At 41.9% G+C, this 26,763-nt stretch overlaps 1 protein-coding gene across 9 annotated transcripts in view; it reads right to left on the bottom strand.

The window, feature by feature from the left end:
• Window positions 1-23,957, bottom strand: part of ARMC2 (armadillo repeat containing 2) — a 138,482-nt gene extending 114,525 nt beyond the window's left edge. For 6 of the 9 annotated variants that reach the window (XR_006202750.1, XR_006202752.1, XR_006202749.1 and 3 more), the window contains exons 1-4: window positions 23,727-23,957; window positions 16,259-16,519; window positions 15,711-15,783; window positions 6,547-6,718 (exon numbers count right to left, since the gene is read on the bottom strand). Coding sequence is in view for 4 of the 9 variants with exons in the window: in XM_042939511.1 (XP_042795445.1) it covers window positions 6,547-6,718; window positions 15,711-15,783; window positions 16,259-16,519; window positions 23,727-23,866 (646 nt within the window). In the remaining 5 variants the exon portion in view is untranslated. Of the gene's footprint in view, window positions 1-6,546; window positions 6,719-15,710; window positions 15,784-16,258; window positions 16,520-18,157; window positions 18,205-23,254; window positions 23,409-23,551; window positions 23,572-23,726 lie in introns of those variants that run through there. The other 3 variants (XM_042939512.1, XM_042939513.1, XM_042939514.1) reach the window with 3 other exon arrangements.
• Between the last annotated feature and the right edge of the window lie 2,806 nt (window positions 23,958-26,763).

The raw sequence follows: 26,763 nt of genomic DNA, 5'->3' as shown, positions 1-26,763 counted from the left end.
CCCAGAGTGATGACTCCTTTTCCTGAATTTGATCATGTTAATAATTTTTCATTCAAAAAATCTTGAGTGCCTCCATGATATCAGGCACTGGCCTACACATTCAAGATGTAGCAATGACAAAACAAAGATCCCTGACTTCTTAGGGCTTATATCCTAATAGGTATGAAGAGATAATAAATAATATACCATGATAAATAAGGTATATTATAGAATAACTGCTACAGAAAAAAAAAAACAAAGCATAAGTAGAAAAATGGAGAAAACTAAAGAGGATTGGGGATGGGGGCAGGTAGCAGTTTTGAACAGGGTGGGTATGGTAGGCAAACCCTTAATGGAGGCAAGGCATCTGGCTATCAGTTGATGAGGGACAATCTTCCTTGCAGAAGGATTAGCAGGTATGGAGGTCTTAAGGCAGGAGTGTGCCTGGCATGCTTAAGGCACAATAGGAGTGGAGTATGTGAGGGAGAAGAAGAAGAGAGGTGATCAGAGGGGCGGCAGCCAGATCGTGGAGGCCTTACACACCACTGCTAGGTGGTAGGAAGACAGCTTTGGCTTATAAGGCTTTCTAAAGAGGAGTAAGATAATAAGAGTTGCAAAAAGTCCAGTCTCTAAACTGAAACATCTATTGTGTCTATGACTGCAGATTCTTAAACTTGTGATACAACAGTGTTTCTTTATCAACAAATGGCCATTAGGCATAGTTCATCTGTGATGCTGCCACCACGTTTGAATCTCTGAGAGAATATTTTTTTCAAAAGGGCAGGGAGGGATTAGGTTTTATAGAAAAACACTGTTTTGCAAACACCCAAAGTGTCTTTTTCTGCACTTGAACGAGCAAACCAATAAAAACCAACAAAACCACTTGGTCCACTCTGACCAAGCCCCCTGCTTTCAAAACAATGCATTTCAAAACTGAAAGAAACTTTAGAGATCAGCTAGCCCAAATTTCAATTTTCAGATGAGAAAACGGAAAACCCAAATGTTAAGTGGCCAGTCTCAGTTCACAGAGCAAGTCTGGGGAGAGCCGGGACCATACAGTAGGAAGAGCGTAGGCTTTGCCCTTTCCATCAGACTTGGGGTCAAGGACTGGCTGACCTACGCAGGCAGGTCACTCAACCTTTCTCTCACCTTTCTCAGTAGTCCCCGCCTCTTAGGGATGTGGTGAGAATTAAACAATTTGGCCTAGTAAAGTGATTTACTCAAAATCCAGAAGTTATTTCATCATCATTAAGGGAACCCAAGAATCCCGACTTCTGGTCCAGGGCACGCTCAGTAGCACTACTCTGCCTTAAATATCTTTCCTACTGAATAACAAAGCACATGTTTTGTTTTAGGTCACAGAGCATCTTTAGCCTATTCCTGTATTTTAACATTTGTTTCTTTCCTTCATTTACTCCATGGATATTTACTAGGCACTCACTGCTACATGCCAGGTGCTGCTCCAGGTGCTGGCGGTCTAACCAAGAAGTCCCAGTGGTCAGGGAGCTTCTCTTCTAGAGGGGAAACACACCCATACTCATAGGGGGTGTTGCTGCGGCCCCCTCTAACTTCACAATCTATTGGAGTGAGCTGTCACTTATTACTACAGCAAAGAGCTGCCCTGGGGCTCAGTCTTTCTTCTGATGGATGTCCACCATTAAACTGAGCATTTGTAACAATGCCCTGTGTGTCCCTGGTAAATATCTGTAGCACATTTTACTAATTTTGTAATGGATCATGGCTCAACTTCAAAGTCTACAACAGGGGTGACTCAGTCAGTTAAGTGGCCTACTTCAGCTCAGGTCATGACCTCATGGCTCGAAGGCTCATGAGTTTGAGCCCCACGTCTGGCTCTGTGCTGACAGCTCAGAGCCTGGAGCCTGCTTCAGATTCTGTGTCTCCCTCTCTCTCTGCCCCTCCCCTGCTCGCACTCTGTCTCTCTCTCTCTCTCTCAAAAATAAACATTAAAAAAAAGAAGTCTACAACAAATAGTATTACTATACAGGAACGGTTCCATTTCACAGATATTGCTTTGGCACCTACTATATATTAGACCCTGTTTTAGGTTCTCAGGCTCTTTTCCTACTGAAAGAAATAAAGAAAACCCCTCTTCCTACTGAAGCTGCTCAGTCCAGTAGGAGAGATAGGAGGACATGTAAAGAGAGAAATGCAGTACAGCATGGTCTGAGCCAGTAAGGGTGGTATAGAGAACAGGAGAGTCCTGAGGGGTGTGGAATTGGTCAGGGAAAGATTCATAGAGGAGGCAGAGCCTGAGAAGTATTCTTCAAGGATTAACAGGAGGCAAAAAGGAGTTTTATGAAAAAGGAACAAAAGTCTGGAGTCAGAGTTAGCTTTATGTGCATACATGCTGTATAGTCAAGCAGGGCCCCACACAAAGAAGGGCCCTATGCTTGGCTGTTGCCATCTTGAAATTCCCAATAATTTAATAAAGAGCCCCACATTCTCATTTTGCACTGGGTCCAGCAATTATAGAGCAGCTCCTGCAAGAGGCTTGAATCAGCAGGACCAGGATGGGAAACTGCAAGGAGTTCCAAACCGCTGGTGCACAGGCTGTGGAGGGTAGGAAAAGGAGAGTCAAAAGAAGGGCCTGGAATGTTAGGCTAGATCACTATGGAGCTGTGCATGATGAGGAGCAGAGATATTATCCCCTAGGCCAGGAGTCAGCAAACTAACCACCAAATCTAGTCTGCCTCCTGTTTTCGTACTGCCTACAAACTCAGAATGGTTTTTACATTTTTAAATGGTTGGGAAGAAATCAAAAAGAGAACACTATCTTGTGTCATGCGAAAATTACAGGAAATTCAAGTTTCAGTGGCCATAAATCAGTCTATGTGGCTTTCCCACTATAACAGCAGAGTTGAATAGGTTGAGCAGAGACTATATGGCCCATGAGGTCTAAAATATTTACTCTCTGGCTCTTTACAGAAAAAGTCTGCCAACTTCTGTGCTAGGTCAGCATTTCCCAAACTGCATTTTTCAAAAGATAGATTCCACAGTCAAGTACATTTGTAAAATGCTGGGTTGAATTAAAATTAAATAGGCATCTTTACTGACCCTCAAATATGCCCATGTGCGCCAGGACTCTCCAAGAGGGAGAGGAAGCAGGCAGATTGATTTGAGTGCTGAACCACTTTTCCAAGGGAATGCTGGAACTCAGTTTGGCAAACACTCCTTTAAGGCACAGGGAGCCCTCCAAAGGGTTTTCAGCAAGAAGATGATGCAATTTGATTTTTATTTGCTTCCTGGCCCATATGGCACACACAGAAAATAATCATTTTCACGGTCCACTGGGATGAAGGGAGAAGGCGGCTGCTCACAGCCATGTGTGGTTGGCAGCTTGGTTTCTCCAGGCTCTTCTGGCTGCTCTAAGGGCTGAGGGTCATCAGTGAGCTGAGGGAGGATGAGAAAGGGGCCTAGAAGGCCAAGCACAAGGCAAGAGGTGAGAACAGAAGTGCAGCAGTGGTGGGAAAGGGAAATGCAGACCCAGAAGATGCTTAGGAAGCCTATTTAGGAAGCCTGTCGAGGGCTCTCTCTGTGAAGGCAAAGAGGGCAGGGATTGGGGGTGGGGGGGAGACTGCTCTGAGGTCTCTGTCCAGCTTGAGTAACTGGGGCAGCCTTAGCATCACTGCCATGTCCAGCTGAAAAGCCTATTTCAACACAGAGCAATTAAACTGCTGGTCCTGTGAAGATAACTACACACCTCTCTTCCCCTTTCATTTTCTTAAATCAGGAATTCCAAGCCTGCCACCACACCCCCAGCCCTGCCCGAGGCAGAGTCGGCTACAGATGACTTCACATCAAAGGAAGGGGCACACCCTCTGTCTCCAAGCACGGCTGCCTTTACACCCCAGTCACCCACCGAAAGACACCTTTACTAAACAATAGAGTCTCTGACACAAAGCCCAGGGAGCTCCTGCACAAATGACAATAATTCCAAGGCTACAGCATTAAAATATACATGTATAACATATATAATAATATGTAACATATTTTTTTAATTGGGCAACGGTGCTTTTAAAATGACTCCGACTTTTTACTGCCATTGTTTCCTGAGTGCTGACACAGACCCCAGGGCTGATGAGCAGGGAGCACCTGCAGACAGGGTGGATAAAAGGACGGCAACAAAGACCTGTTTCTGACCGCTCGGAGGCGTGGGGATGGCCTCGGTGCTGGGAAATGACAGCCGCAGATGGCACCTCCCAAGCACAGGTGTGCTGTGGGTGCACAGTCGAGGGCCAGGCGGCCTCGAAGGGAAGGCACAGAGCCACAAGGGAAGCAAAGAAGATGGGGATGGTGGGTGAAGCACCGTCTCTCCGGTCACTCACCTGTAGACGTGAACAGCTCAGGAAGCAGCAAGGCTCCCAAGGTGAGCAACCAGGAGTTAAATGCCGCGGAGGCGGCATTCAGGCTTGATAGCAAAACATCTAGCAAACAACAGTACCGGCACACCAGTTCTACCACCCGTTTACAAGGAGTGACGCTGTTCCTCTCTAGGTCTGACCTCAACCCCTGACCCCGGACTCCAGGTCCCATCCCCTCTCCTGCTGGCAGGGGCTTTGCTCCTGCAATTACCAATCCTTCCGGATCTAACTGGTCTAACTGGGGCCCTGGTGGGGGAACGGTTGAAAAGTTCCTCAGGTGATCCTAATGTGCAGCTATAGCTGAGAAACTGAAGTCAGATGAGGTCTCTCCCTCACTTAAACCCTGCCCTGGCTTTTCAGTGCAAGCAGAATAAAGTCTGGACTGGTTTCCACAGCTCGGCCCCACCGGGCTGTGGCCTCCGCTTCTTTCACGTTCCCACGGTTAACCACCTTCCTGCCACACTGGCCTTTCCAGCCTCCACCATCCGAGCCTCCCCCCGTCTCGGGCCTCGCTGTCCCTCAGTACGGGCACCTCATGCACAGGTTTCTATATACTTGCCTTTTTCTCCCTAGTCACGTTTCGACCCAGGGGTCACCTCCTCAAGCACATTCCAGTGCCACCTGAGCTACTCCCGCCATGACATTCTCCATCCTGTCATTTTGCATATCTTCTTCATAGCCCTCGTCGGACCCAAATTATCTTATTTCTTTGTTTTCCCGTTTACTGTCTATCCCCCCTCACAAGCTCTTTGAAGGCAGGACCCTGTGAACCTAGAATGGTATCTGGCACTTAGAAGGGGTTCAATAAATATCTGATTGGCTGACTGTTAGAAAGGAAACAAATTGGGACATCGAGGTAAAGCAAGTTGCCTAATTATATATCCCGTGACAGCATCTGTTACCGTGCGACTTGAGTGCCCTGGATTGCCTATTTCCCTTTCTTCAGGACTTCTTCATGAGTCTCTTTGGCTATGTCAGGGATTACAGGGATCAGAGGGACCAGAACATGAGTAAAGTGGGCTGGGGAGACATAGGGAACTGCAGCCCATACCCCGGGCTAATGGGAGTGGATGGGTGCTACATGAAACAAAGGCCCAGGACTGCCAGATCTTCTAATTTTTTCATAAGAAGTCATAAATCTGGACGCTTCCATGAGATCTTCTACCTTTAAGTGTTGGTGACTCATTAAAAGAAAACCCTTGAATATCAAACAAGTAGGATCCTCAGGCAGTGACTTGTAACTTTTGGGATCCATCTTCAGATAATCTCCTCTCTGTGACTGTACACCTACCCCTATTCATCTTATTGATTGAAGGAGGGCCTGTTCTGCAGCCCCTAGTAAAGCGGTTTTCCAACTTTTTGGACTACATGCAGTAATAATAAGTTCATAATATAAATTAATATAAGTGTAATATATAATAAATTAATAATATGACCCTGAACACACATGTACGTGACCACAGTAAGGTCTCCTTGAAGCAATACTTGCCCTACGATCTGTGATGTGCCCTGATGTCTTCCATTCTATTCTATGCTATTTCATTTTTTTTTTTTTTCTCTCAATACTGGTGTGATGCTCTAGACTGATTGTCATCCCACTAAAGAGACATTTCCTGCAGAATCTGAAAAACTCTTAGTGTACTCTGGACAGGGGTTGATTCCAATGGTTGGGGCACACATTAGAGCTTGAGGTTTGTAGCACCTCTGCCTCCAGGTGTAGATACCTGCCAGCAATTCTGTGGGAAAGAACTGGAAAAGCCTCCAACTTTAGCTTACTTTGTCACATGGGATTGGAAAGGTATCCTCAAAGACCTAAGCTTAGGGCACATTGTATGAATCTTTAAATGTGCCTAATGAAATGAACAACTGTTTGAACTAATTTAAAAAATCACTTATTTCTTATAGGTGAACTCCTTCATTAGAAAACACTTAACCCTAATATTCTTTTTCTAGCAAATAACTTTTTTAAAAAAACTGTGATATTTAGGTACTCTTCATGAATGCCCAGAAAAATATATGAATAATGTTTCTTCACCAGCTTTTGCATAATATTAACTAAGCATTACTGTAAAAATCCTGTGGGGTTTGAAAAAAAGTCCTGTAAAAATAACTTGTATGTGCAAATTCAAATCACCTGCCCACCCCCACCCCACCCCCCGGTTTAAAGGATGTCACCCAGCCTTACGCTCAGCGGGAGGAAGCGTCCTGTCAGGCAGAAGAGCCCCCTGGGAGGCCGCCCTGAATAAGCGCGCCCGGGCACTGCTTATTCTTCTCATCTTTGCAGCATCCACTGGGGGTTTGGGAAAGGAAAGGCAGGGGTCCTCCTCCGGGGCGGGAGATGCCGGAGCTTTCGGTCTCTGGAAAGAGATTTTTCAAATGATTGGCATGAGTTTCCGCATCTCAAATAAGACCCCCACCCTGGCACTGGCACTGACACCTCCAGGGGGGCTTCCAGCTTTGCTTCACCCCGGCCACTCGATTCTACACCTCACGGGCCATTTTATCTCACGTATGTGTATGTATAGCAACTTCCCATTGCTTTTGTCAAATATATTGTATTAAATCCTCTATCGGGCTTAGCATATTTGAAAAAACAATTTATGCACGCTAGGAAACAGGTATCTGTATAAGAGACTGTAATATTGACACAGTATACTCAAAATGCTTTGTAAATTTTTGTGTTCCTGCCAGCTCAGAAAACAGTTACTTAGCACCTATACGTGTCAAGAATTATGTGGAATATAAATACTGCCTTAACATATTTTGGACTCCAGAAAAGTATTTTTTTAAGAGTATAAATATCCTTGAATAATTTAGATTATAAAGTCATAAAACCTAAGAGCAAGAAGTTGTCTTGGACTTATGATATAAAAATGTTTTATTTTCTACCTCTCAGAATTCTATGCTGATACCCTTTGAAAAGGAATATTATGGGCTACATTCCAATTCCTTAAAGACTTTTAAAAGTACCAGCACAACGGGGCACCTGGGTGGCTCAGTCAGTTGAGCGGCTGACTTCGGCTCAGGTCATGATGAGTTCAAGTCCCACACTGGGCTTGCTGCTGTCAACATGGAGCCTGCTTTGCATCTTCTGTCCCCTTCTCTCTCTGCCCCTCCCCTGCTTATTCTCTCCCTCCCTCCCTCCCTCGCTCTCAAAAATAAATCAAACCTTTAAAAATAAATAAATAGAAATACCAGCACCAAGCACTGTGCCACCCAGAGCACCCTGCGGTCCCACTTTCAGGTGGTGGTGTCCTCCAGCCCAGCGCCAGAACCTCACGTGGGCCTCAACTCCCACTTCTGGTGTGGCTTGGTGATCCACCCTGCCTCCCTCCAACCTTAACAAGATCATCTGCTTATGAAAGAGCAATTTTATGGCAGCAGGTGCTTTTAGCTCTCTAACCAAAAACAACTGAGTTAGAGTTCCTGAAGTTACTTACGTAATATGTGAAATGAGTGATTCTCAATCTAGCACGTTAATCAACAAATTTCTTAAAAATCCAGTGTGAAATTTAAGTCAGATAATTTGGAAAAATGAGTGAGGTTATCTATCATATATGGCACATAATTCCCAACACTCATTTTCTCGTATACATTAATAGAACCTCGACATCTATATTAGACTTCTCCTTCCAATAAGTTGCTTCTTTCAACACTGATGATATTTTTCAAAATATTTTTTTGTATCATTTCATTCATTTGCAATTAGAATCAACCCATAAGCCAGATAGAAAAATATTAGCTTCATGACTTTAGAGAAGTGTGTCTTCTCTAAAGGTAAATAAAGCGGCTTTAAATAAAGAAGGTAAATAAACCTTCTCTAAAGGTAAATAAAATAATCAGCCTAATATAGGGGAAGAGTAAATGACTCTGAGATCAAACCCAAACTGGAGTGCAGTCGATTTACTAGTAGTGGAGTGAACTTGGGCAGGCCATTCCTTTCTCTGAACTTGCCCAGCTACCAAATGGAGATAGGAGGCCTCTTCTTTCAGGGACGCTGACATACATACAATTCCCTCTATGGAAACTGAAGAAATGAAGCTCCCTTCCCTATGTAAGTTGCTCACCCTTTATTAACCAGATTTGGTTCCAAGTTACTTTTAAGTCTCAAAAGTCAGGGCCCTAGCCTCTGATACAACTTGGCTGGAAAAAAAGATTTTGAATTCAGAGGGGTCTCTTCTGAAGGGGCAACACTCATTTGTCTGTATAAATTATGCTATATTTACTTAATAGTCCCTTTACTGTTTAGTTTAATTGTTACAAAATATTCATAAGAATGCCACCTAGGTCATGAAACTAATAGTAACAAAAAAAGCAAAAAATATAATACAGGAAAATAAGAGCTTTATGAAAGGTGAAGTATATAAGGATAATGTCAATATTGAATGTAGATAGGAGGTTTTCTTATCTCAGGATGCCAGTGCTCTGCAGGTACCCTGAATCTGAAACAAAGATTGAGAAGTCTGCCAATTAATAATAATGTAAATAAAGTAGATGACTTCTTTGATAGATGCCCTAACAGTTATAAATGTTTTGGGTACTAAGTAAAAGATCTTATAAAAAGGGAAAATATGCAGAGCTAATTTTTATCCAAAGGAAAATAACTCAATTATCTCTGGATGGCAAGATAAATCCCTTTAACTGCCCCTTGATAAAAGATATCATTTTCCTAGTGCAAAATTAGTCATTGTATAGTGAAAAATGAGTTCCATTTGACTATTGTCCTTAACTAAAATCATGTACCCCATTTAAACATATACCTCACCGGACTACTTATAGGTAATACATGTAAGTGTTTTTAGTTCTTCAAGGGAAAACCACTGAACAAGACATCAATTTCTATCCTGCCAGGTTCTACAAAATGTTCTTCCACTTTGTAGAGCAAACTGGCTTTTATGAAGCAAAACAGTAAAAGAAGTTTTTTTTCTTATAAGATTCACTTTATTTTAGAATTTCAGAGAACAATGTAAGTAAGTTGAAATTTTCACTTGAGAACCTCACCTCAGTCACTTTGTGTGCCAGGACACTAACCAGTGACTTGAATATAATCAAGGACACTGAGAAAGTCAGATTTTAAGCTCTGTTCTGGCTGTTCAAACTGCTAGAGTTTGTTGAAGAAAGAAAGAATTTTAATAGAATAACCCAATTGAAAAAGACAAGATTCCTAGAACATTTAAGGAATCTGCCTGGCCTTGACTTTTCTCCCAGTATCGTGGGGCTTGACCAATTTTTCGCATGGCTCCTCTAGACCACCAGATGGAAAGGCAAGGTCTCCCCTATTCTACAGGAAGGAGAGTCTGCCATATCCCACCTCAGGAAGTTGCTATGATTTAATTTGCAGAGCAACAAAACACACACACACACACACAAGACCTCTTGGAAGTTAGAAAGCAAATATTAAAAATTCCTGGAAATGAAGAAGGGTGTTTTTGCCCTCTCTGCTTCAGCTGGAACATCCATCTTTTTCCCCTTGGACACCAATACTTCCAGTTCTCGAGCCTTCACATTCAGATGGGGACTCACACCACTGGCTACCTGCTACCCTCTCCCCCCAGCCCACCCCTCCCAGTTTTTCAGGCCTTTAGGCTTTGACTGGAATTAGGCCACTGGCTTTCGTGGGCCTCCAGCTTGCAGACGGCAGACCGAGGGGGACTTCTCAGGCTCCTTAATCATGTGAACCAATCCCTCAAAATAAATCTCTTTCTATATATCTATCTGTGTCTGTCTGTCTATCTATCTATCTATCTATCTATCTATCCACTGGTCTTTTTCTCTGGAAAACTCCGAGTCTTGATACAATTGTATATAAATTATACCTTGGCAAAGCTGTTAAAACAATTCCTTCAAGCCTATAACCCTTGGATATGGTAACTGTATGTGCACCTCTATTACTATGATTTTCTCCACAGGTACGCTGGGCTCCTCTGTCACTCTCAGCATGTGATTCACTGTTGTAATGTTCCCATTCAGAAATGGTGACAGAAAGAACATTGCTTTGACATTCTCATTCTCATTCTTTTTCTTACCCCGGATCTCCCCTATCCCCAAGGTACATATGGGATTCCAAGTCCATTCTTTTTTTTTTTTTTTAATTTTTTTTTTTTAATGTTTATTTATTTTTGAGACAGAGAGAGACAGAGCATGAAGGGGGAGGGTCAGAGAGAGAGGGAGACACAGAATCTGAAACAGGCTCCAGGCTCTGAGCCATCAGCACAGAGCCCGATGCGGGGCTGGAACTCACGGACCGTGAGATCATGACCTGAGCCGAAGTCAGACGCTCAACCGACTGAGCCACCCAGGCGCCCCTCAAGTCCTTTCTTTTAAAAATAAACCACATTGTTTTCCTTCTCAAATAATTGGAGCATGGTTCCTATAAAATATTTTAAAAATAGCTCAAGTTAATCTATGCTGTGATTAATCAAGACAATATTCACCCTAGGGAGGCAGTTTCTGGGATGCTGGTAATGATCTATTTTTCCTTTCTGAATGCTGGTTACAGAGTATGTTGAGTCTGTGTAAATTTATCAAGCTGTACTCATGATCTGTGTCTTTTTGGTGTGGCAATAAAAAGTTTAATAAAAAAACACTTGGGGTTTAAACAACTAGACTTTGTAAGTTTAGGAAACACAAGAGAATTCAGTTTTGACAATAATAATGATGAAAGACAAAACTTCCTATTTATGCACAGGGCCACATCTCTTTTCCTACTTTATACAATCCAAAGTAAGAGAGCAGCTGTTCCTGTGTAAATATAAATCTGAACACCAGCTATAACCAGGAGAGCAGAATGAAAGCAGCCATAACAACCACCACCCAGCAGCCCCACATGTCGAGTTGTCGTGGGAACGTGGGGCACTGCTACGAAAGAAAACAGGGGTACCAGGGCATACTGATATAGCAAGTAGGTATACATGTTTACTTCCTGTCTTATAGGATTACAGGTGCTAATGGGCAGTCAAGGCCTGGGTGGTCAGGAGCCAGAGTGCCCCTGAGTAGAGACAGTCCACCACCTGCAGGAGGATGGGCAGTGGGAGGAGCACAGGCCAGATCCGGGGGGGTAGAAACAGGGAGAAGGGAAACATTTACGCTCAAAGAAGTAGAGCTGATTTGCTAAATGTAGGAGCTGGAATGGGTTGCTTTCTTGGTCCCTCTTCCTCGATTGACTGATAGTCAAGGCATCATTAAAAGCCAAACTAGCCTGAGAAAGGAACCTAGAGCCAGAAAGTACTGAGGTTCTGTTGATTAGGTCTTCACAGATTCTTTCCACAAGTGAGCCCCTTATCTGTGAGCTACCCCAGCCCCAGCCTCCAGCTGCCTCCTTTTTCCCCACTCCTTCCTCCTCCACTCCTACTTCCCCACTTTACCAGGATAGTAGTCCCCAGAGTAGAGGTTCTCTCAGGGGTGAGATGGAAAAGAGGAAAGAAGGTGGAGGGGCAATAGCATAAGTTCACTTTTAGGATTTTTTTGACTGGGGGCTCCAAACTTTAATTATGTTTAAAAAGAAATATACTTAAGACCCTTACATAGTCTGCTATAACAAAAAGATTTCAAACTAAAAGAGCTATTTTACTTGACATGGGGATTTCTGAGGCCACTTTTACTTTGTACATAGCACCTAGCCATTCGGCAGTAAAGAAATATAGTGACCCTAAAATATAATGAAATTATAATGACCCTAAACAGAGGCAAATGTCCATATTATCTTTGTCTAACATCTAATCCTGCAGTCCAAAGACTGTACCAGTGTAACAAGGACCAGGTTAACTCTACAACTAAAAACTTTTAGAAAACAATAGGCCTATTGAGTGAATCACCCAAAACTACAGAATGTTAAAAACAATTCATAGGAGTCCAATGACAGAATCATAAAATAGAGAGCCACTTTACGATAAGGTGGACCCACTGGGCTGCCAAACAGGGATTCCCTCTTGTTGTAGCTGGCCCAGAACCCAAGTGGTCTCCAAGACTGTAAGTGTAAGAAACTACATATAAATAAATGGCTGGCAAAAGTATTTATTGCATATTGGTTCATGCTTACTATTTTGGAACCCTATTTTTGCCATCTGCAATATAAGAACAAGCATAAGAATATAAGATACATTTTGAGACAGTTGGGGTCATTTGGACATGGACTGTGCATTAAATGATACTACCGAGTAATGTTAATTTTCTGAGCTGTGATGATAATGTGGTGGTGATGTAGGAGACTGTCCTTGTTCACATGACATGTAAATTAAACTTTTATGGATGAAGTCTTAAAAGATCTGCAACTTGCTTTCACATAGTTCAGCAAAAAAAACACAAATAGTTCATCAAAAACAAACACACACACAAATATGCATACATGCATAGTAATAAAAATTGAGAAGCAGGGGCGCCTGGGTGGTTCAGCTGGTTGAGCCTCCAACTCCTGATTTCAGCCCAGGTCATGATCTCAAGGTTCATGAGTTTGAGCCCCGCATTGGTCTCCACGCTGATAGCACAGAGCCTGCTTGGGATTCTCTCTCTCCCTCTCTCTGCCTCTCCCCTATTCATTCTCTCTCAAAAATAAATAAAACTTTAGAAAAAATTGAAAAGTAGCTTGACTAACACCCCAATTCCATGAAAGTCTAAAGGACTGGTATCGCCAGGTACTTATGCAGCAGGGCTATAAGGGGAGGTGACTGAAATAAGGAGGACTGGGTAAAAATCTGTGTAACTCCTTCCCTCCCAGTTCCGTGAAGTCAGGCCACATGGATGGGAGATTTGTTCTGTAGAGAAGGTAAAACAGAGGATCTCTTAATCAGGCTAATCATACAGAGTTGAGTGTCACAGCGGGCATTGGTGGTATAGTGCTAAGCATAGCTGCCTTCCAGAGTTGAGTGCCAGGGTACTTATTATAAACATAGATACTAATTGAATATTTACCTACTGAATGGTAGACATTCCTACCTTCATTCTCCAGCTGGTTCTTGTAAGTTAGCAACCAGCTTTTATCCTGTAGGCAAGAGCTTGGAAGATATTCTAAGATACTTCCAATAAACTAGCCACAAGAAAATTCCTAAAGTTACCACCATTGGGGCTTTCACAAACAACACAGTCCAGCTAAACTTCCCTGATATGAGTAGGTATCACCTACCGGTTGATCAACCCATTTCACATGCTTCTACTTCCAAATAAGAGCAGCCAAACAAGCAGCATGAGCTATCAGGGGAGAGCCTCTGATATGAAAAACAGAGAGCAAAATAAACATAAAAATGCAACAGAGACACAGAAGGAAAACCATGTAAAGACACAGGGAGAAGATGGCCATCTACAAGCCAAGGAGAAAGGCCTCAGTAGAAATCAGCCCTACTGCCACCTTGATCTTGGACTTCTAATCTTCAGAACTGTGAGAAAATAAATTTCTCTTGTTTAAGATGCATGCACACACACAAACAGCAAAAATTTTAAAGGGAGAAGGAAACAATTCAAAAACCAAAATTATCACTAATATACTCAGACAAGATGATACAACCATGAAACACAAGAATACTATATACATGTGTGTGTATATATATATATATATATATATATATATATATACACACATATATATATATGTATATGTATGTGTGTGTGTGTGTGTGTGTACACACACACACACACACACACATACATATACATATGAAAAGATAACTGGGGCACTTGGGTGGCTCAGTCAGGTAAACTTCCACCTTCAGCTCAGGTCATGATCTCGTGGTTTGTGAGTTCGAGCCCCACATTAGGCTCTGTGCTGACAGCTCAGCGCCTGGACCCCGCGTAGGTTTCTGAATCTCCCTCTCTCTCTGCCCCTCCCCCACTCATGCTCTGGCTCTCTCTCTCAAAAATGAATAAACATTAAAAAAATGTTTTTAAAAAAAGAAAAAACTTAGAGTGGGGAAAAGCTTCTGGAAAATTAAAAATAAATTTTTTTTTAAATATGATAGCAGAAATGAAAAGAACTCAACAAAAGGATTAGAAGATAAAGTCTCTTCCAAAAAGAGAAGGGAAATAAAAATTTAAAAAAAGAAAAGAAAATTGAAGTACAAGTCCAGGGAATCCTATATTGGAATAATAAATTCCAGAAAGAGCAAACAGAACAAAAAAGAGGGGAAGAGACACCAAAATAATTTAAGGACCTTTCCCAGAGTTGAAGGGCATGAGATTCCATTGAGAATACCCATCATGACAGACAGACTAATACAAAGGTCCATTGTCATGGAATTTCAGAACACTGGAAACAAAGAGAAAAATCTTACAAACTTCTAGAGAGCAAAAACAGCCATCAAGGTCTCAAATAATGTACTTCCCATACACCCTTTCTCTAGAAGCTACTGGAACAAGTATTCCAAAAGCAAATCAAGACAGAGAAAAATCTGGGATACAGGAAACAAGAAAGCTATCACAAGAAGGAGAGCTACATGTGTGCCAGGTGCCCAGGGTAAATGGTCTGAGAGAAAGTGGGCAAAGTTCTCCAAAGAGATTAATCAATAAAATACCTCATGTACCTGAATATATGAAGGAGATTTAGATCTTGGAGAAGAGTTTAGGGTTGAAATGGTAAAAACTAAAAAAGCAAGGCAATTATTAATACCAGGGAAAACAAAAAGTGGTACAGGGAAGGAGAAGTAATCATCAATAGTTCAAGGCTCAGTTATAAACAGGGTTTATATAATCACAGAGAAAAGAGATTAACCAAAATTATGATGTATCTATATTGAGAGTAGCGCTGAGAGGGACAGAAAAGATGAATGTGTTGTAATGATGTGTGGGAGGACAGACAAGAGTTAAATCTTCATCTTCCTTAGTGAGAAGTCATTAGATAATTCCTCAATCTCATAAGCCAGAGAGGAGCAAGACACTGTTATTTAAAATTTTGGATGTAAATACCAAAAGAATGTGCTAAAAGAGTTTAAAGTGAGAACCAATGGGAAGGATAAAATGAAGAATAAGAGGACAGGAGACCACTGGAATGTTTTGGGTAACAAATCTTTGAAACTTTATGTACACATATATACAATTTATTTGTATACATAACTATTAAAAATAATATACATGCATAACTTTAAAAAAACCCAAAAAATTGTGAAAAACAAAAAAATGTTGCAAAACATTCTGTTTGCCAGGTCACTGTATATTTCTAAATTCTTCTTTATTATGAAATTATAGATAAATAATAGAAGTGTTTCATTAGACATGAAATATATTTGAAAAAAATAATAAATTGCTTTCATATTAAATTATTAATATACTTAGGTCTATGTGATCCTTTTCTTAGCATATATAGGTACTGATTCCAAGTATTTTGGGCCAATTCCATTTCACAGCACTTAAATATAAAGTACTCACAAGCTCTAGCGGACTGAGACGAGCACTGGAGATAGGCCTGGAATCAGATGACTCAAAACTGGATGCATGGAGGCTAGCAGAGGAGATGGAACAGAAATATTAGTTTGTGAAGAATCATTTATTTCTAGTATGTTACTTAACTTTAGCCCAAAACAAGTAAAAGCATTTAATGCATAAGCCTTGAGGAAGAAGCAATTTAAAAAAAATCACAGTACTTAGGACATTTTATTAGTAAGTCTTTTCATTACTTTTAAGGGGATTAAAAGTTACCGAATAATGAAGAGAAGAAATGTATACAGTGATTTTTTAAAAAGCTTTGTTCATATTGCTTTACAGATTTGCTATGACAACCACTATTTACCATTTTAAACCAAACAACTTCTGGGACCCGAGGTCTGGACTTAATCTTTAGGAATCTTGAATAGATACAAGGGGTGCAATTAGCAGACATCTAACTTTAGAAAGCAACTATCCATAACTAGAATTAAGGGAAAATGTCATCTCGTAGCTTACATATCCAAGTGTACAGGAAAGAGAAATGTCATTACCTAAAGGAGGAAGGAGGTCTATTTTCTGGTGTTCTTGAAGATGCAGGCCCAAATAGCTTTCTTTGGTCTTCCCGTGGTGTAAATGGTCGTTGGGTCCTAACTGTTCTTAATGCATTTCGTGCTTCACTTATGATCTCTGCGCTGGTCTTCTGCTTGGACATAGAAGGTCGATAAAATGGATCCAGCTTTTCTAACTTTTTATCATTTGGAGATAGCATCTTTCCTTTTAAAATAAAATGTTCTTCAGGTAGACACCACACTCTGCAAACACATGGTACAAAATGTTAACTGTTTTCATCCAGGACTTTAGAAAGGAGTGCTTACAAGAACAGACACTCAGATCAATGTAATCGAATAGAGAACCCAGAAATGGACCCACAAACGTATGGGAACTAATCTTTGACAAAGCAGGAAAGAATATCCAATGGAATAAAGACAGTCTCTTCAGCAAATGGTGCTGGGAAAACTGGACAGCAACATGCAGAAGAATGAACCTGGACGACTTTCTTACACCATACACAAAAATAAACTCAAAATGGATGAAAGACCTCAATGTAAGACAGGAAGCCATCAAAATACTAGAGGAGAAAGCAGGCAAAAACCTCTTTGATCTTGCCCGCAGCAATTTCTTACTCAACATGTCTCCAGAGGCAAGGGAAACAAAAGCAAAAATGAACTCTTGGAACCTCATCAAAATAGAAAGCTTCTGCACAGCGAAGGAAACAATCACCAAAACTAAAAGGCAACTGACAGAATGGGAGAAGATATTTGCAAATGACATATCAGATAAAGGGTTAGTATCCAAAATCTACAAAGAACTTATCAAACTCAACACCCAAAAAACTAATAATCCAGTGAAGAAATGGGCAAAAGACATGAATAGACACTTCTCCAAAGAAAACATCCAGATGGCCAACCAACACATGAAAAAAATGCTCAACATCACTCATCATCAGGGAAATACAAATCAAAACCACAATGAGATACCACCTGACACCTGTCAGAATGGCTAACAACTCAGGCAACAACAGATGTTGGCAAGGATGCGGAGAAAGAGGATCTCTTTTGCATTGTTGGTGGGAATGCAAGCTGCTGCAGCCACTCTGGAAAACAGTATGGAGGTTCCTCAGAAAACTAAAAATAGAACTACCCTACAACTCAGCAACTGCACTACTAGGCATTTATCCAAGGGATACAGGTGTGCTGTTTTGAAGGGACACATGCACCCCCATGTTTATAGCAGCACTATCAACAATAGCCAAAGTATGGAAAGAGCCCAAATGTCCATCGATGGATGAATGGATAAAGAAGTGGTATATATATATACAATGGAGTATTACTCGGCAATCAAAAAGAATGAAACCTTGCCATTTGCAACTACGTGGATGGAACTAGAGGGTATTATGCCAAGTGAAATTAGTCAGTCAGAGAAAGACAAAAATCCTATGACTTCACTCATATGAGGACTTTAAGAGACAAAACAGATGAATATAAGGAAGGGAAACAAAAATAAAAACAGGGAGGGGGACAAAACAAGAGACTCATAAATATGGAAAACAAACTGAGGGTTGCTGGAGGGGATGTGGGAGGGGGCATGGGCTAAATGGGTAAGGGGCACTAAGGAATCTACTCCTGAAATCATTGCTTCACTATATACTAACTAATTTGGATGTAAATTTTAAAAAATAAAGTTAAAATATAAGAAAAAAAGAAAGAAAGGAGTACTTAAACTCATCCACACATGCTTAAGCCATTCCTCTATAACTAAACTAGAAAAAGTCACAAACATTTTTTAATTAAAAATCTACCAGACAGTTACAGTTACAAGATCAGGGTGGAAAAAAAGCTTTCAAAAATATAGGTTGATGTGCACAGTTATGCCTGTGGGAATATACTTACTCGAGGGAAATGATGTTCAAGGAAGAGAGCCAAGATGAAAGCTAAACCTGGAGAGAAAGACGATAAATCGTGAAAGAAGACAGACTAGGAAGAGAAAATCATCTCATATTCTCTAATATGTTAAACAACAACAACAACAACAACAACAACAACACTGGGGGGATCTGTTAAAATTTTAACTAAAGTTTCCTTTCCCCCCCTACTGTCCTCCACACAAACTGCTAGTATAAGGTTAGATTTAGGCAGATGAGTCCTATTTCCAAGCTATATTTGCTTTTCTAAATGTGGTTTGTAAACTCAGGTTAAGTTTCTGCCCCACCTTTGCCCATGATGTATTTGAATGAATTGATTCAAGTCCCCTTCAATTTGAGATAGTGTCTTAGATGAATAAATGCTAAATATCAATATCAAATATCCTTTTCCAGGCTCACTCTCTCAGTTAAGGAGTTAAAGTCATGTCCAAGGGCAATGAGAATGCAGATCCTTCTTCTTTTTTTTTTTTTTTTTTTTTTTTTTAAGTAGGCTCCATGCCCAGCATGGAGCCCAACACGGGGCTTGAACCCAAGACCCTGAGATCAAGACCTGAGCTGAGATTAAGATTTGGATGCTTGGGGTGTCTGGGTGGCTCAGTCGGTTAAGCATCCGACTCCAGCTCAGGTCATGATCTCACAGCTCGTGGGTTTGAGCCCTGTGTCAGGCTCTGTGCTAACAGCTGGGATTCTGTGAGTTGGATGCTTAACTGACTGAGCCACCCAGACACCCTGAGAATGCAGATCCTTCTTAAATGCTGATGTGTCCCCATGGAGGTCTGGTTAACATGGCAAGACACTCTACAGCTCTAAACTTTAAAAAGGGATTTTAAAAACATAACTCTAATTAGTATATGGTAATAGGTGTTCATTAAAAAAAAAAAAAACAGTAACAACTCAGATGTCCTGAAAATGTTATATCTCTAAGGAGAAAGAGGACTGGAAATTATTCCTATATTTCAGTGCCCAATTTTAGAATAACTTCTGCAAAAAAGAAAAAAATTTTTGTGACATATGCCCAAGGAAACTAAAAAGACTTCATTTCCATAAGTAGAGTCAACAGATGATTCCTTAGACAAGTAAAGAGGATTTACTATATTATGATTGTATACATTAAGTTGTTATATAACAACAGACAACAAGAACATGTGTTTCATTCTACCCAGGCCCTACCCTAAAAGTTTTTGAGGAAAAGAGCATGATGAAAACCACAAACAATATGCCATTCCTTTCATTGGAAAGGCCCAGTGAGGTAAAACAGTAAAAAATTACTTTAAGCAGTCATATTCTAGGAATTTTTGATCTAGGATTTTGAATTTAAGCAAAGTCTCCAAAATCATGTACATTAATACAACTAACAAAAACTATGACAGGCCAGGGGCGCCTGGATGGCTCAGTCAGTTGATTTGTGATTCCTTTGGCCCCACATAGCACTAATAAGTCTAGCAATATCAAAGGTAATCTGGCAAACAATAAAGATTAGACAAAGTGCTTTGGATGAGTGATAATGGACCATCATTCCTGACTGAGGTTCTATATTTTAGTTTGCATAGAAAACTATACTCTTTGATGGAGTAAGGGAGCAGGAATATTTACTCAGGTCAAATGCTAACAATTTTGTACTTTATTTGGGCACACAGGAATTTAAATTGATTAAATATTGGAGGAAATAATATAGATAATGGGCTTAAAAATATTTTTGTACATAAATTTTGCCACTAATTCTAACACAACTTTCTCTCTCCCTCTTCCTTTCTCCTCCTCCCAAACCTTACCAGTTACATTGTGAGAAGCAGTTTCAATAATGTAAGATCTACACAGTTAATCTATTATTATTATATTAATGTTAATATGTCATTAAATAAAATATGGAAATGTTCAGTGATATAAGTGAACTGAGTTAGAAGTGTGTTTTTGGGGGGTAGGGAAGTATTTTTTTTCTTTATATTTGTTAAATTACAAATTCTTATCAAAGAGGATTTTTGCCAACTTAAACAATCACTCAGAGTTTGAAAGCTTGTCTGTTTATAGTAAAGTACACCTGAACTAGAAGACAATAGTATCACAGAAATTTTAACTTTATAAAAATTCTCCTAACAACTGGAACAAATCCATTCAGTTAGTATGGATTAAATACCAAACACTATGCTAAACAGTCTCGAGTACATCCTCTCAGTTAATCCCTATAGCAGTTCTGTGAGGGAGGGAGTCTTAGACAATAGTACAAAAGCTATGACATATGCCCAGAGATGATATTCAAACTGTTACTTATGAGATGGGGTGGGAGGAGCAGGGCAGTCAGAAGCCCTGGGGCTACAGCTATTTATGCACCAATATAGAGACACGCCAATATTTTCACAACAGGAGCAGCTTCCTTGGAGTGTGCAAGTTAAATGTCAGCCCTGCTTCCAAATAATCTTAATACAATGTAGAAACTGATGGGGTCAATGAAAAAAACTGAGATAACTCCCATGTTATTACAAAAAAAGGAAGGGATTTCTGACTGGGAGAAGGTGTCAGGGAGACTTCCTGGAGGAGCTGGTCCTTGAGCTGGGTTCTGAAAAATGCTGAATTTGAAGCATGAGGCAATGGCTGATATCAGGGCTGCAGTAGAGAAGGAATTTCCAGGAAAGTCAATGAATGAGCCAAGGCAGAGTGCCAAGAACATATGGGGTGTGTGCTGGACAAGAATGAGCTCTGGAAATATAAACTGGAGTTGGACCAGAGAGAGAATGGAATAGCAGGTCAAGAAAATAAATAAAAGCTGCTGAGCAAATTAATTAATAGATTTTGAGGCATGATGTGATCCGGCAGGGGTGGGTAGGACGGAAAGGAAAAAGACTAGAAGGGACAAAATCAGGTAGTTCTTGTGTAATCAGCCAACTAACTCTTAGAGGTCCTCAAGGAAGCATTCCTGGACATGCCTCTCCCCCTCCTCCAGCCTCAGTTAGGTGTTCCTCCTCCATACTCTGCAAGGTCACTGGTTGGCCTCTATCAGTACACCTTCCCACTGTGCTCCTGGTGCTGCCTCACCAGACTCTGAGCCACAATTCTTTATGTGAGGCACAGCTGAAGGTGTGGAGGTCAACACTCGTAGAATCGCTGAACTTCATTTTCAAATATAGATCTAAGAAATATCCAGCTGAAGGCAATATGGCTTCTTTCATTGGAGACATTTGTTACAATGGATTAGAAAGGCATATGGGACTTTATCTCAAATGGTATCTGATTCTTGATGCCATGTGGTGATATGAGATCAAATTCAGTCCCCTTTTCCTTCCTTGCCTTTACTTCAAGTTGCCTGGCATGGAGTAAGACTTGATAAACGGGGTGATCTGTGAATGCAGCATGGAAAGCCTGAGATAAAGGAGTAAAGGCAAAACAAAGGGAAGAAGAGAGATGAGAATAAGTGAGGGACAACAAGAACAGAAGAACTAATAGGATTTGGTGTCGGAGAGGACAGGAAGGAGCCAGAGGTGACACTTTATGCAAACCTGAAGGGGTGGGATCAGAGGGCAAGGGGATCTTTTTTAAAAGAAAACAGGAGTAGACTTTGAAGGGAAAGAAGAAAAAGGTTGCGTTCTGTCTTGCATCATTGTCCTGAGTTTACGACGTCCATAGGATCCCTAGAGGATGAACACCACCCGCAGTAGGATACTGGAAGCTGGAGACCTTCATTTTTAACAAAATATTTCTCACTCGTTGGGGGAACATTTCAGAGTCATTATTTGTAAAAATTCATAGTTCATTATAAAGACCTGTCTTTACCTTTGCTGCCAGTAGTCACCTGAACCAGAGCCTTCTTGCTAAACGCAGCACTGCACTATCAAGATGTCAGCAACAAGAGAAAGGCTGACCATCTCCACCCCTCTATTCCTTGCAAATCAAATGCAGATCATCCTCAGTTTATAATAGAGTGACATCCTGAAAAACCCGTCGTGAGTTGAAAATATCATTAAGTTGAAAATTCATTCAATACACCTAACCTACTGAATATCATAGGACAGCACAGCCTAAACATGCTCAGAAATACTTACATTAGCCCCCAGTTGGGCAAAATCATCTAGCACAAAGCCTATTTTAGATTGAGTGTTGAAGGGCTCATGTAATTTATTGAATACTATGCTGAAAGTAAAAACCAGAATGGCAGTATGAGTACAGGATGGTTGTAAGTGTATCAATCATTTACCCTCATGATTTCATGGCTGACTGGAGGGCTACCACTGGCTGCCACTACCCAGCATCACAAGAGAGTATCATAGGACATAGTGCCAGCCCGGGAAAAGATCAAAATTCAAAGTATGGTTTCTACTGAATATATATTGCTTTCACACCGTTGTAAAGCTGAAAATTTTTAAGTTGAACCACTGTGAGTCAGGGCCATCTGTACTCACGACCCTTTCCATGATTTTGAAATACTTTTCTGTTGATCTGAGCACCCAGAGGGGTAGTGGTTAAAGTGCAGTGCTGGAACAGGGGCCCAAATACTCTCTGGCAATTCACAGCTAGGTGACCTTGGCAAGGATTGTAATGACTCTAAGCTTCCTTTTCCTCATCTGTAAAATGACGACGGTGACAATAATTGATTGCCCCATAGGATTGTTCTGATAACTAAATGACATAATTCATGTAAAGTGCTTTAGCATGGTGCCTGGCCCTTAAGGAAAAGTTAACTACTACCCAGGCACTATGTCATAAAAGGATACAATAAGAATTCTCCCATGCATAAAAAAAAAATGCATTTAAAATAAGAAATGGCAAAATGAAAGTAAATGATGTTTCTTCAGTGTTTCCATAAATTTTACAAGTTAAAGTTTAAATGAGGAGTGTTTTTTTATGAAAAGGGAGAATTTTCAATAGGTATTTTATCGAATATCAGGTAGGCCAAATCAACAACTAATCAGTTTTGTAGATTCACAAAATAGGATACAAACAGAGTGCTACTTGCTTTTCTACCAAGTTAAAACAATTCTAGGGATGGAAGGCCTGCTGTGATAGTCGTGGGAACTGACAATAAGAGGCATTATATGTACATACGATATAGTTTAATGTATATTGTTACACACACCTTTATTTATTTATTGGGGCCCTCCTCATCTGTTGCCTAAAAGGGTACAATCTGTGTGACGGTGGTGAGGTCGCTGTCTAGACAAAGCCCCTTGGTTTACCACTCTGGCATCCAACAAGTATTTCCAAGCTTCTGTTAAGCGCCATGCACTTAGCTAAATGAGCAGTGTGCAGAAGAAATAAGGACAGCCGCAAACCGACCCCGAGAACATACACAGGGCCTCTCTCCCCACATTGGGGGCAGAAAGGCGCACCAGGGCAGGAGAGGTCCCCGGTGAACCCACGAGGGACGCCTCACCTCCCGTGCGGACAGCAGCTTCCCCACTCCTGGCAATGCCCCCTCCTCCACGGGTTCAGGCCAGGGTACAGCGTGGTCACCCTGCCTGCCAGCCCACCCTCCTCCCGGCCCGCTAGCCCGCCCGCTCCACTAGGCCTGCCAGCGTCTCCATGGTAACCGTACACAAACTACCTACCCGGGGCGCCTGGGCCGCCTGCCTGCTGAGCCAGGTCGCTGCTGGGCGGGCGGAACGGGACAGGAAATGAACTGGGAGTGGGCGCAGGGAAGGGGGCTTCCGGCCAGCCCCAAAGTCCCTGTGATTAGCGCTGGTGACATTAACAGCTGCGGAGGTTCAGCTCATCCCTGAGCTCTCCCGAGGCAGCGTCTGCCGCGAAGGCGCGGGCAGGGTGGGGCGGGGCGGGGCGGAGCGGCGTGGGGTGGGGCGGGGCGGGGCCCGGAGAGGCAAGACTGGGAGGTCTCCCGGCGTCGCTCGGCCACTGGGCCTGCGCGGGTCACCCACAACACCCACCCCCCCGCACCACCGCCCCCGCCCTTCACCGCGCATGCGTAGAAATGCTGAGGCTCTGGCGGGTCGGTGCGTTGGCGGGAGGATCCTGGGCAAGAGCTGCGAGCCGGGAGTGCTTTGCATCCCCCTGGAAGACGGGTGGCTAGGAGTTACCTTTTAAATTAGCAGCTTAGGAACCACATTTGTTGACACCCTACGAGAACTCAGCACCACTATTAAGTAACAATATGCAGGACGGCAGCTTAGTGCTTTAGGGTTAAGAGTCAGGGTATACTCATTCAAGTTGCAGGGCTGTATAGACTTGACCTCTCAGTTTCCTCATGTGTAAAATGAAAGGAATTAGGAGTACCTAGCTAGGTCTTGTGGCTGTGGCAAGACTGAATGAGAAAATAGACACAAAGCGCTATGCACGTGGCAAGGAATGAATGTTGAACTGTTAGCTATTTTTAAGCCCTTGCATGGGTGCAGCGCTTTAGAGTTACAAAGGGTGTATATTTTCTTTTGAAGCGTCCCTGCCACTCTGACCTAGCAAGCCTGGTGTCCCCATTCACAGGAGACAAAATAGGGTTCCAGGGTGTAGTGAGTGACAGTGATAGATTCAAGTCTTGGCTTCCCATAGGCAAACATTTTTTGTTCTTATTGCGCCATTACCGTTGGTTGGCAAAAAGTACCCCATTTATATGTTTTTGGTTTAAATTCTATTCTCTCCTATTTAGACTATTCAGCAACACTTTATTTACAGTGTTAAATACAAGTGAGACCATAATCACTCCATTCAGGTTTGCATTGCGTTTTATAAATATGGGGATTTTTCAGCTGAAGTGTTGTCAACATAAAAAATGCCACATGCCTTGGTGTTAAGTATCTTGTAAAGAATAATTAAATTGAAAATATTCTTGAGTGCATATTATGTGTAAGGCATCATGCTAGCTGGGAAATACTAACCGAAAACTAAAGGAATGTAAGTATTCTTCAAAGTATCCAACAGGACTTTACACATAGCAGACAATACACACTTGGTTGGGTAATTTTAAGATCTGAAGCGAAGTATTTGTGTTCTTCCGGGTTGGAATTTTTTTCCAGTGAGTCAACATGACTTATCACATCATCAACTCCCTTTTACTGGCCACTGGACTCCATTGTGCAAAGGGAACTTTGACTACTTAATATAAAACCATATCTAATGTTTTGAATTCACAACTTGTGACATGTAATTAAAATGCAACTATATTTTTGTGTCTCACAGCTGTTTTAAGATATATTCAGTGTTGGTTATCTTCCCCTGACCCCACATGGAAAGTTGGGTCAAGTCCTTGTATTTTCTGCTCATTTTTAGATACCTGATAGTCGCCCCCTTCATTCCCCTCTCCAGTAACAGGTCTCCAGATGAGATTCCCAGCAGGGATGCAATTGGCTTAGGCTCCACTCCCCCATTCACTAGAGGCTACTTTAAGACCCAACCTGGGTGGGGGCCCCTGGGTGGCTTATTCGGGTGATTGTCTGTCTGTCTCTTGATCTTGGCTCAGGTCACAATCTCACGATTGGCATCTGGTTTAGCACTAACAGCGTGGAACTTGCATGGGATTCTCTCTCTCCCTCACTTTCTGCCCCTCCCCTGCTCTCTCTCTCTCTCTCTCTTAAAACAAATAAATAAATAAACATAAAGAAAAAAAGACACCACCTGGACAGAGGTGAGCAGGAAGTGGGGAGAAGAGAAGCCAGGAGATGGAGCACTTCCTCCTGGATTTGAATAGCCTTGAGCTTGCTGTGCCTGGGCTACTAGTAAAGCAGCCCATGCAGGTCACTCCTGGGTTCTTCAGAGTTTCCCATTAATGAAGATCTCTCTCCAAGGGAACTCTTCAGGTGGATGCAGAGCTATCCACCGCTTGCTTACAACTCCTCCTCTGACCCTAGAAATCCAGGGTTTACTCCAGCCCCTTGATATGGGTCCCAAGATGGCACCACATCTTGTCCAAGAAAAACGACAGACATCTCTTTCCCCGGTGACTCTGAGAGTGAGAGGGCAGGCACATCCTAATGCAGCTTCCTGTGGCCTACCCCCATGCTGTCACAGGGTGGAGCTTTAGCTTTCCCAGAGTAAGTCAGACTCCAGTCCTCTAGACTACCTAACTGCAGTCTCTTGCAGACCCCTCTGGGAAGTCCTCACACTGGGTTTGAGATGAAGGAGTTGGCACCCCACACTATTCTCCAAAGAAGTCTCCTCACCCATCCTCCCCACACATTCTCTAGCTTCTCGTGTTTAGCTTCAGCCTGGACACTTGGGTCCAAGGAGTCTATATAATTCCCTATAACTTGCTCTATGGAGACTCTGCCTTACCGTTACTTTGGGACTGGTGATTATTCAATTACCATCTCAGCTGAAACTGCAGTTTAAAAAGCTGTGGTGCAGCCAATTGCTAACTATGGTTTTGCACCGAGGGTCTTGGTCTAAAATACACAAGAAAGCTCACTCCTGGACCCTGAAGCCAGCCAACTCAGATAGCCAGGAAAATGTCTGCCAGACAGATTAGAACAATTGAAAAGAGTGACAAGGGAAGACTTTTAGGAAGAAATTATTTAAAGCAATAAAGCTGCCCAGATTATCTCACTGATAAGACATGACATGAGAAAATATTGAGGCTATCATAACAATGGACTGTTATACTGACCTGGCTATTCCTACATGGCTACCTGATGGCTATTTAAC

This window comes from Panthera leo, chromosome B2 (assembly GCF_018350215.1).
Source record: "Panthera leo isolate Ple1 chromosome B2, P.leo_Ple1_pat1.1, whole genome shotgun sequence".
Taxonomy (NCBI): domain Eukaryota; kingdom Metazoa; phylum Chordata; class Mammalia; order Carnivora; family Felidae; genus Panthera; species Panthera leo.
This window is presented reverse-complemented; position numbering and strand designations above follow the sequence as displayed.